The sequence below is a fragment of the Ceratotherium simum genome, chromosome 7 (assembly GCF_057802395.1).
Source record: "Ceratotherium simum simum isolate JZ-2026a chromosome 7, ASM5780239v1, whole genome shotgun sequence".
Taxonomy (NCBI): Eukaryota; Metazoa; Chordata; class Mammalia; order Perissodactyla; family Rhinocerotidae; genus Ceratotherium; species Ceratotherium simum.
Genome location: NC_141906.1, coordinates 23,613,568 through 23,624,411, shown reverse-complemented (window position 1 = coordinate 23,624,411; position 10,844 = coordinate 23,613,568). Strand labels below are relative to the sequence as shown.

At 49.8% G+C, this 10,844-nt stretch overlaps 1 protein-coding gene across 1 annotated transcript; it reads left to right on the top strand.

Annotated features, from left to right (window-relative positions):
* Positions 1 to 3,739: 3,739 nt before the first annotated feature.
* CNGA4 (cyclic nucleotide gated channel subunit alpha 4) lies at positions 3,740 to 8,713 on the top strand. Its single transcript, XM_004418345.3, has 6 exons — positions 3,740 to 3,801; positions 3,936 to 4,037; positions 4,242 to 4,348; positions 4,650 to 5,295; positions 6,080 to 6,429; positions 8,142 to 8,713. Exons 1-6 carry the CDS (start codon positions 3,740 to 3,742, stop codon positions 8,600 to 8,602), a joined length of 1,728 nt encoding a protein of 575 aa, XP_004418402.2. The 3' UTR covers positions 8,603 to 8,713.
* The last annotated feature ends 2,131 nt before the right edge of the window (positions 8,714 to 10,844 follow it).

Sequence of the window (10,844 nt, the reverse complement as noted above, 5' to 3'; positions counted from 1 at the left end):
GGAGCCTGGGGAGGAAAGGTCGAACCAGAGGGCAGGAGGAGGGACCTAAGGAGGGACGCGACTTTAGGACGCAGGGAAAGACCAGAGGGTGGGGCTTAGCAGAAAGATAGGCCTAAAAGAGACTAGCGTGGAAGGGGCGGGACCACGGGCCCTGGGCGGTGCTTAGAGGGGGAGACTGGGCGTGGAAGGGGCGGGGCTATCACGAAAGTGTCGGTCTGAGGGCGGAGTCAGTAGGTGGGCGGGGCCTGTGGAAAAGCGGAGCCCTAGAGAGGGCTGACTAGGAACAGTCTAGTTCATTTTCGCCCCATCTGCCCGCACGGCTTGGATAGTACCTGGGCGATGACTGCCCCCATGGCTCCCCCAACGCCTGCTGCCCCGTGATCTCTTGGGCACTGTCTTATTAAGTCACTCAAGGAACACGGAGTAAGCTCCTCCTTGTCAGGCGGGATTCCAGGTCAATTAGAACTGATCTCTGCCCTCCAGGACCTCAGCCCTTCAACCAGACAATTGCAACGTAGTGTAATTGCCATCGAGGAGCAGCACACAGCGTGATATGTGTGTTTAGATGGTGAGGGGGAAGAAGGGCAAAGGGGCTTAGGGAGCCTTCCAGGAGGAGAAAATGTCTGAGCAGAGTCTTGAGAAATAAACAAGAGTAAGATAAACTAAGATAGAGAAATAGAAGTTTCAGATAAGATCTGTAGTTTAGTTGGAAGTATTGTATCATTGATAATCTCCTGGTTTTGATCATTATACTCTGGTTATATAAGATGATAGGGGAACATGGGTAAGGAGTTTACAAGAACTTTCTGTACTATTTTTGCAACTTTTCTGTAAGCCTAAAATTAGTTCAAAATAAAAAGTATTTAAAAAGAAAAAGAAATGGAAGTTTCAACCCAAAGGATCAGCACATACCAAGGCAGGGAAGAATGTACAGCCCCTAGGGTGTGCGCATGGGAACTACAATCAGTACAGCGTGTCTGGAGCGTAGGGAACATGCAGAGGAAACACTGTGAGATAACGCTGAAGACAAGGACAGAGGTGTGGCACTAGAGAGCTTTGTAGGTCATGTTAAGGAGTTTGGATTTTATCCTTGGGATAATAGAGAACTATAAAGAATTTTACATGTGGTCAGATTGATAAGGCCTAAACTAGAGTAGTAAGGATGCAGAGAAATGGACATGTGGGCATTAGAAGGTAGGCCACCAGGACTTGACGACTGGGTGAATATAAAAGGAAAATAAGAGGAATGATTACAAACTGATGCTTAGCTTATATAAGTCAAACACAGACAAAACTAAACTGGTATTAGAAGTCAGGAAAGCAATTACCCTTGGAAAAGCATTGACTGGAAGTGAGCAGAGTGGGGCTCTCGATGTAGGTGCTGGTTACATAGGTGCGTTCACTTTGTGAAATTCATCAAGCTGTACACTTAGGAAATGTGCACTTTTCTGTATTTACGTTTGTTCTGGTTGCTATAATGTGTAACAAACCATCCTGAACTTAGTGGTATAAAACAATGGCCATTTTGTTATGCTCACAGATTCTGGGAATTTGAGCAAGACACAGCAGGAATGGTGTGTCTCTGTTCTGTGATGTCTGGGGCCTCATCCAGGAAGCTCGAATGCCTGGAGGTGACTTGATGCTGGTGGCTAGAATCATCTGGAGGCTTCTTCACTCACACGTCTGATGTCTGAGCTGGGACAACTCAAAGGCTGAGCTTAGCTGGGATTGTCAAACAGAATACAGACACATGACTGCTGCTTGTGGCTTGGGCTTCTCACCATGTGGCGCCTAGGTTCCAAGAGGGAGCATCCTGAGCGGGAGCTTCCAGACAATGGGCATTCTGAGAGAACCAGAAGAAGGTGCATGGCCTTTTATGATCTAGCCTCAGAAGTCACAGAACATCACTCCTGCTGTACTCTGTTGTTTGAAACAGTCATAAGAGAGGAGTGTCAAAGAATTTGTGACCATTTTTAAAAACTACCACAATATCATGCAAGAATAACAATGATAGTAATAATAATAAATACTGGTGCTGGGAATTTGGCTGAAAGGCCAGAGATAGATATTATAAGAGAAAGAGAAGATGGGGGAGGATAATGAGCTCAGTTATAGACCCAAAGGGCTGAAGGTGACCTTGGATAACCAAGTGGGGGCATCCAGTGAGTAAGTAGTGATATAGATAGGTCTGCAGCTCAGAGAGAGTTCTTGGGAGTCATTAGGTGGGAAAGGAAATTCTGTGGGTGACCAAGATTGGCCAGAGAGAGTGGGGAGGATGGAAAGAGACAGAGGCCCAGGACAGAGTCCTAAAAAACAACAGCACGGAAGAGATGGGCAGAGGAACTTATGAAAGAGACTAAGAAGAAATAAATGGAAAAGCAAGAAATTATGGTGTCACAGAAGCCATGGGAAAAGGGAATTTCAATAAAATACAATGTTGGGGACTATAGATGTTTCTTCCAAGAAACTCTCCAAAAGCACACATCTGACCATATCACTTAGCTGCAAAACACTTCACAAGTTCTCCATTGCCTTTAAATAAAAGCCAAGCTTTATAACATGGCTGACAAAACTCCCTGAGCTGTCCTCTGTCCACCACTCAGCCTCATCTCTCACCACAGCCCCTCAGGTTCTCTACAAAAACCAACTGATTTCCCCCAGTCACCTATGCACCCATACCTGACTAACTCCTATTCATCCTACAGAACCCAGGCTCAGTTGGGACCCTTCCTTTATACCGTAATAGCCTTCTGTGAATCCACCTCATAGACTACCCACCAGACAGATGCGTAATTGCCTATATAATTGACTACTTCTCCTACCAGCCTATGAGTTTCTAGAGGGCAGGGAATGTGTTTCATTCATCTTTTATCCCCAATACTTAGCACAGTATTGGCCTGGCACATAGCGGGTGTTCTAACTATGACTCATTGGCTGAGAAAGATGACAGTAGTAGTGAAAGGGACACCAAATTGAGGGACAACTTTTAGGTTTTTTTGTTTTGGTGTGAGAGAGATTTAAGCATGTTCACAGAAAGGGAAAATTGAAAGAGGTTGAGACTCTAGAAAACATGGGGAATAGCAGGTGGGATCAGGCCCTAGAGGTAACAAGAAGGGATGGGGGCAAAACCCCACAGGATGGCGTTTGTCACATTCATCCAGCAGGAAGGAACAAGGTAGATGTGGATGTAGATAAGGGTGCAGATAATGAAAACAGAGCTTACATCTGATGTGACAGGCATTCTTCATCCCTGGAGACTAGTTCAGCACCTGACACAAATGAACTATTCAGTAAATACTTATTAAGTGAATAATTAATGAGACCCAAGCAGGGAACTTAACACAAAGTAAAACTGAATGAATGTCTGAGCCTATACTGGCACCCAGGTCTCCAGATCTAGATGGCCCCTATGTAGTACAGCTTGGGGTGGCGGCGAACAAGCCCTAGCCTTACCTCTGAGGCATGCACCCCCACCTTCTCCAGGGACCTCATTAGTGATGTTTAGCTAGGCAGGTGTAAGCCCAGGCCCTGGGAGACAGGGCGGGGCGCTGGAGCCACACTGCCTCAGCCCCTTCAGTAGCTGCTGGCCCTGGTTGTGTTGCTAAGAGCTTCAGACGCCAAAGACAGAGAAGCTGCAGCTGGAGACTGAGGGCAGCCTCTTCCAGGCAGGCAGGCACTAGCCCCCACCTCCTGAAGCCACCTACAGGCAGAGGCCCTGGATATCTCACATCCAGGCACCATGAGCCAGGACAGCAAAGTGAAGACGACAGAGTCCAGTCCCCCTGTCTTGGCCAAGGCCAGGTGAGAGATCCTGGTCCCCTGTGTCAGATCTGTCCACCTCACTAGATAGAGCCTGATTCCTCTTAGTGCCCCCAGACGCTCAACATTGAATGTCTGGTAAATAAATGAAACACGACTTCCCGTCTTGCCCACAGGAAGTCGCTGCCTGTCCTGGACCCATCTGGAGATCACTACTACTGGTGGCTGAACACAATGGTCTTCCCAGTAATGTATAACCTCATCATCGTCGTGTGCAGGTTTGGCGGGGCGCTAACGAAAGGGCCTCAAGCGAGACAAAAGCTAAAAACTGAGGCCCAGGAGAGGGGCAGGCCCTTGGGCGGGGCCCGGAGGAGGGGCGGGGCCTATGCTAGGGCCCAGCGGGGAGTGCTGTGTGGCTTGGGGAGTCCGCCTCACACCCAGAGGGTGCGCTTAAGCCGATCCCTTCTGTCCCCGCCACGCAGAGCCTGCTTTCCCAACTTGCAGCACAGTTATCTGGTGGCCTGGTTAGTACTGGACTACATAAGTGACCTGCTGTACCTACTGGACATCGTGGTGCGCTTCCACACAGGTCAGTGAGTCCCAGGACTGATCTTTGTTCCATGTTCCCTTCCTAAAGAAAGCCTCTTAGTAACAACAAAGTGACTCTCTCCCCGATAGCACTTTCACATGCCTCTGTGCTTGACAACACCCCTATGCTCACACCAGAAACCCTGGAGCAGGTTATGCCTGCCCCCACCCTGTCTTCGTGACTGTCTCCCTGTCCTACCCTGGCCTGCCCACCCTCACCCTTATTACTGGAGCAGGCAGGTGCCCTGACTCAACTCCATCCCACGGCTGACCCCAGCCCGTCCTCCACTCTCCCTCCCCAGGGTTCTTGGAACAGGGCATCCTGGTGGTAGACAAAGGTAAGATCGCCAGTCGCTACGTTCGCACCTGGAGCTTCCTCTTGGACCTGGCTTCCCTGGTGCCCACGGACGTGGCCTACTTGCTGCTGGGCCCGCACACACCCACACTGAGGTTGAACCGCTTTCTGCGTACGCCCCGCCTCTTTGAGGCCTTTGACCGCACAGAGACACGCACGGCTTACCCAAACGCCTTTCGCATCGCCAAGCTGATGCTTTACATTTTTGTTGTCATCCATTGGAACAGCTGCCTGTACTTTGCCCTGTCCCGGTACCTGGGCTTCGGGCGTGACTCCTGGGTGTACCCGGACCCCGCTCAGCCTGGCTTTGAGCGCCTGCGGCGCCAGTACCTCTATAGCTTTTACTTCTCCACGCTGATCCTGACCACCGTGGGCGATACGCCGCTGCCAGCCCGGGAGGAGGAGTACCTCTTCATGGTGGGGGACTTCCTGCTGGCCGTCATGGGTTTCGCCACCATCATGGGTAGCATGAGCTCTGTCATCTACAACATGAACACTGCAGATGCGGCTTTCTACCCGGACCACGCGCTTGTGAAGAAGTACATGAAGCTGCGGCACGTCAACCGCCGGCTGGAGCGGCGAGTTATTGACTGGTGAGAATGCTGGGGATCCAGACCAGGACAGGGAAAGGTGTACGTGATAGAATCTGAGGGAGGCAGGTGGGTCCTTATTGCCTAATGGGCCAGGCAGGGCAATCAGGATGTGGCATTTATTGGGGGATTCACTGGGTGGGGCTTGGAAAAGGATGTCCTCCACTAATGATGTCCTCCACTAATTGGATTTGGACTTAGTGGGAGGGGTTGGGTAAGAGACTGACAGGGAGAGGAACTCATGCAAAGGAAGGATAACCCGGAGACCAAGGAATGGGAACTACCACTGCCTGTAGGGCACAGAGACCCTGGAAGGAGTAAAGGGGGAAGAGCAATCCCCCAGGTGGTTGACCAACAACAAGATAGCTGACTATGTCATGATAGTCCATACTGTGGGCTGAACAAAAGGAAGTGACACCAAGTTGGGGACTAGAGCAGAGGGCCTCTAGAGAAGATGGGGCTTGGTGAGTGAAGTAGATGTCAGTGGGATGGTACAAGACATCACTGACTGGGGGGTGGGGAGGAGCCTGACAGGAGGTAAAGGGTTCATTATTTATTGTCGGCTTCCAGGCCCTGGGTGAGGGGAAAAAGGTCAAAATGTATCTGTGACCAGCAAAGGAGATTGTGGACTGAAGATATTCATTAGCCAGCTGTCAAGTATTCCCATGACCCCTGTGAGATCTCAGTGAGGTTGGGCTCTTGGCTAAAACTGAGCTGAGCCCTGATAGAAGGGGTAGAGGCAGGCATGTAGGGGCTCATGAGGAACTGGTGCTGCCCTTGCCCCCAGGTACCAGCACCTGCAGATCAACAAGAAGATGACCAATGAGGTAGCTATCTTACAGCACTTGCCTGAGCGGTTGCGGGCGGAAGTGGCCGTGTCTGTACACCTGTCTACTCTGAGCCGGGTGCAGATCTTCCAGAACTGTGAGGCCAGCCTGCTGGAGGAACTGGTGCTGAAGCTGCAGCCCCAGACCTACTCACCAGGGGAATATGTCTGCCGCAAGGGGGACATTGGCCGGGAGATGTACATCATCCGCGAGGGTCAACTGGCTGTGGTGGCAGATGATGGTGTCACACAGTATGCTGTGCTTGGTGCAGGGCTCTACTTTGGGGAGATCAGCATCATCAACATCAAAGGTGGGTACCCCACCATTTGTTCTGGGAACAGGGCTGGGGGAGGGGGATGGGGACAGCAGAACCCAGTACTGAGACCAGGTGGTACTTCAGGGCCTAAAGATTAAGGAAACCTGGCCCTTGCCTGAGTCACCAGAGAGCTCAGGAAAGAAACAGGACATGGAGGGTCTTTTCCCTGAGAAGAAGCTGAGCCAAGGTCAGTGAGCAGGGTGGGTCCTTGGAAGAGAGGCTAGGCACGCTCTGTGGGTGTCAACCTGAGGCAACAACAGACCAGTGGAAAGTGGCAGAGATAATAATAATAATAATAGCAGCTAATATTTATTGTGTGCTTACTACATGCCCTGTTCAAAGTGCTTTACATGTACCAACTCATTAAATTCCCACAGCAACTCTATAAGGTAGGTACTATTACCCGCATTTTAAAGGTAAAGAAATTGGAACACAGAGAAGTTTGGGAACATGTCCACAGGTAATAAAGTCACACAGGTAATAAGTACACTCACTTGGGGTCAGTACAAGGAACAACTTTCTCAAAGCCAAATGGAAAGGAAGGAATCCCCATGTACTCCATCAATTCCAGGCTGGGTCAGGCCAGGCACTGTATACTGGCTCATTTATTCCTCTCGTCAGCCCTGTGCAGCAGGAGTGGTTAAAATAAGGCCACAGGAGATGAAAGAGGGTGAATGAGCCTGGATGCGCTCTCAGCCTGGGGATCCCACCGTCCAGTTGTTCTAAAGGCCTCACATCTGTCCCCTAAAGATCCCTGAGGCTCCACATCCTGTGTGCAGTCAGCTGCTCTCTACCTGACTTTGCACAACTCACTTCCCTTTTTTAGGCTTCCGTTTCATCACCTATCCAGTAGGGATGATATTAAAAACCCAAAGAGTTATTTGTGAGGATTAAATAAGCTGTATGGGTGAGGCACCCAGTGCAGTGCCTGGTGCACAGCGAGTGTTCAACAAATGGTAGCTCCCTTGCCCCTTCTAAGGTCCTTCTAGCTCTGAGACTTTGCTTAACCTTATTTTTCGGCTTAACCTCTCTTCCCACCCACCAACCACCAGTATCTTTCTAAAATGCAAATGATACTATACAGCTCCCTGCTTAAAATATTTGAATAGTTTCTCACTGCCCTCAGGATAAGGCCTGAACTCCTTACCGTGGCTTACAAGATCATGCATGATTTGGCTCTCTCCTCCTCTTTCCACTCTCCTCACACCCTGCACTTCAGCCACTCTGGAGTGCTGTTTTCTGCATCCATCTAACATTGTCCTACCTCCATCCCTCTGCTCACCCTCCTCCCTCTGCCTAACTGCCTCTTCCAATCCTCCTCTTCCCCTAGTTACCTCCTACTCAGTCAGGCATCACTTCCTCCAGGCTTCCCTAAATTCTCTGCCTTACAGGTTGTTAGGGGCTCTTTGCCTGTCTTGCCACAGTACCAGAGGCATATGTCTACACTGCACCAGCTATACTGTTATGTAACTATCTGATTAAATGTCTACCTCCTCTAGACCGTGAATTCTTAGAGGCAGTTTACTGATATCTACCCACCACAGGGCCTAGTCCCCAGTATATTACTGAATGAAAGAATTAATGAGGCAGAAAGAGAGACTCAGAAAGCACAAATATGGAGCTGGGGGTCCTGGTTCAGGAGTGAAATGCCCCCTCACAACCACCCTGACTAAGTATCCTCCCACCTGTCTGCCCATGTGCCGCAGGGAACATGTCCGGGAACCGCCGCACAGCCAACATCAAGAGTCTAGGTTATTCAGACCTGTTTTGCCTGAGCAAGGAGGACCTGCGGGAAGTGCTGAGCGAGTATCCACAGGCCCAGGCTGTCATGGAGGAAAAGGGCCGTGAGATCCTGCTCAAACTGAACAAGTTGGATGTAAATGCCGAGGCAGCTGAGATCGCCCTACAGGAGGCCACAGAGTCCCGGTTGCGAGGCCTCGACCAGCAACTCGATGATCTACAGACCAAATTCGCCCGCCTCCTGGCTGAGCTGGAGTCCAGCGCACTCAAGATGGCTTATCGCATCGAACGGCTAGAGTGGCAGACACGAGAGTGGCCAATGCCTGAGGAACTGGCAGAGGCTGATGATGAGGATGAGCCTGGGGAGGGAACTTCCAAGGGTGGAGAGGGCAGGGCTGGCCAGGGGGGTCCCCCAGGCCCAGAGTGACTCCATCTCTATCCTCAGGACCCCCACCTTCAAGTGAATCCAGAGTTGTAGGAAAGCCTGCCTGCAGAAACTCTGCCATCCTGTCTGCTAGATTACAGAGATGGGAGCGAACTGGGTCTGTAGATGCCCACCTAGAGTTGTAGGAGGATAGCACACATTCATCCCCCACTCACCGGCACACACACACACACACACACACACACACACACACACAGTTGAACATATACACACTGGCCCCAAGACCATGCATTGCGTATAAAATGCTGTGGAGTTCCCATTCTCAGAGCACATATGCTTTCTCACAAACATAGATATGTCTTATACCCACATGATATATACACATTCAGTCATTCACCTCCTAAATACGCATATACTGAGCATCATACACCAGTAGACACACAGATGCCCTCCACAGGTTTGCACACACTTGTGAATACACAAAAGCACACACAGAGCCCTCTTGTTCCAAGACATTCTTTAAATGCTCCCACATGGGAGGTCCACAAGCGTACCCTGCAAGTTGCATTCAATAAAGTATTTGCCTCCTCACTAAGCATTTATGGGGCTGAGGGGAAAAGGCAAAGCCAATGATGGGCCAGGATGAGTTCTATCTGAATTCTGAGTCACAGGGGCCAGGGGCATGGACTGTGTAGTCACTGGTGGGTAGGATTCCAAAAAGCTGGAGCACCTGATGAATCGAGAATCAGTATGGAGCCAAGGCGAAGCAGGCTTATGCATCACACTGCTGTAAGTGTGCACATGATTTTATAGACTTATTCACATACACACACTGACCATTGCATCTCATACCAGAGCATGTGTCCTCAACTTCATGAGCTCTGAGGGATTTGATCTAGCTTAGTGAGCCTGAGCAGATACCTCTGCTCCTTTTTCCTTCCTCTGGCCCAGCCCTGGAGCCTGGGGCCAGGGCTACCCCACATTCAGGACTGATTCCAAGGGGAGAATCATTCCCAAGACCACTGACCTGACTCTGTCCTACCACACCAGTTGTTGAAACTGGCTTTGGTGCTGGCAGAAATCCAGCCCTCCTCTATATGGTAATCGAAAGAATAGAGATTATGAGTGGAATATCATGGTTGAGGACAACTGGAGATTAGTGTCTTGGGAGTTTTGGAGTAACTTTGGCACACTTGGAAGGAGATCTGCAGGTTTGGGGCAGAGAAGGTGTTGTGGGGTCCATGGGGAGGTGTCTGATGTTATCTCTGAGCCATATTCACCCTAATCACAACCTTAGCTCCTCCAGGGCCTGGCCAGTCTTGGGTCTGAGCTGTGCCAGGTAGTGTTTTAAAAGGTACCTGGGATTTAGTTTATCAGTATGACTGAGTGAGGACACAGAGAGGTTAATGCCATTGAAAGAAGAATTTATTACTTACAGTCCCCAAGAAGAGGGGGCATACTGTACCACAGGGCTACATGGGGATGCACCAGGGATGGTCAGGAGGCAGAAGGTGCAAGGGGAAAATATGGGCAAAAAGCCTTTATTACTTGATAGTGGTAGGAAGTTTTTAGGTGGGGATGTCCCCTATTGGGCAGGAAGTGAAACAGATTTGAGGGCTTGTGGTTGGAGGGTTCATAATATGATTTTCAAGCAACTACGAAAGCCAGACCACAGAGGAGATGTAAACAACTCTGATCATTAGCTTGGCCCGTGATTTCAAGATGCCAAATCATCAATCACAGAATACCAAGAATGATTATTGGAGATGGTACAAGAGAATGCGGGGTAGGGCCCTCCGTGCTGTGAGGGCAGGATGTGTGGGAGCATCTGCTGGTATGTGGTCATGGAGACATTCCCCCAGAACTGTCGGTGTCCTGAAAGCTGACCAACCTTTTGCGTATGGTGGGTGCAGGTGACATAGATGCACTCAGACATGAAGGACTTGGAACAAAACTTTCTCAAAGAGGCTTAAGAACTGAGGCTGTGGCTGGAGTCAAGGTATCAGGAGAGACTATGAGAGTCATTGCACATTAAATCATTTTAAAGTGTGTGGTTATTTTGTGATATCTTCCTTACAAAATATGAGATCCATAGGGCTGGCAGTGGGTCTGACTTGTTCATCTCTGTATCCTCAGGGCCAAAACTGCACCTGGCACATAGTAGGTACCTCAGTATATACTTGGCAACCAAAGAGTTGGGAGTTGAAGCATCTAGAGGCCTAATGTTGGAGGAAGATGTGTGTCAGTTTCTCAAGAGGTTTTCCTACCATCTTGGCCCTCAAAT

Bases quoted from the DNA above. Each gene is read 5' to 3' on its own strand.
- CNGA4 (XM_004418345.3), top strand. From the start codon at position 3,740: ATGAGCCAGGACAGCAAAGTGAAGACGACAGAGTCCAGTCCCCCTGTC. The intron at 3,802-3,935 runs GTGAGAGATCCT...TCTTGCCCACAG, and splicing joins CCTGTCTTGGCCAAGGCCAG to GAAGTCGCTGCCTGTCCTGG. The intron at 4,349-4,649 runs GTCAGTGAGTCC...CTCCCTCCCCAG, and splicing joins CGTGGTGCGCTTCCACACAG to GGTTCTTGGAACAGGGCATC.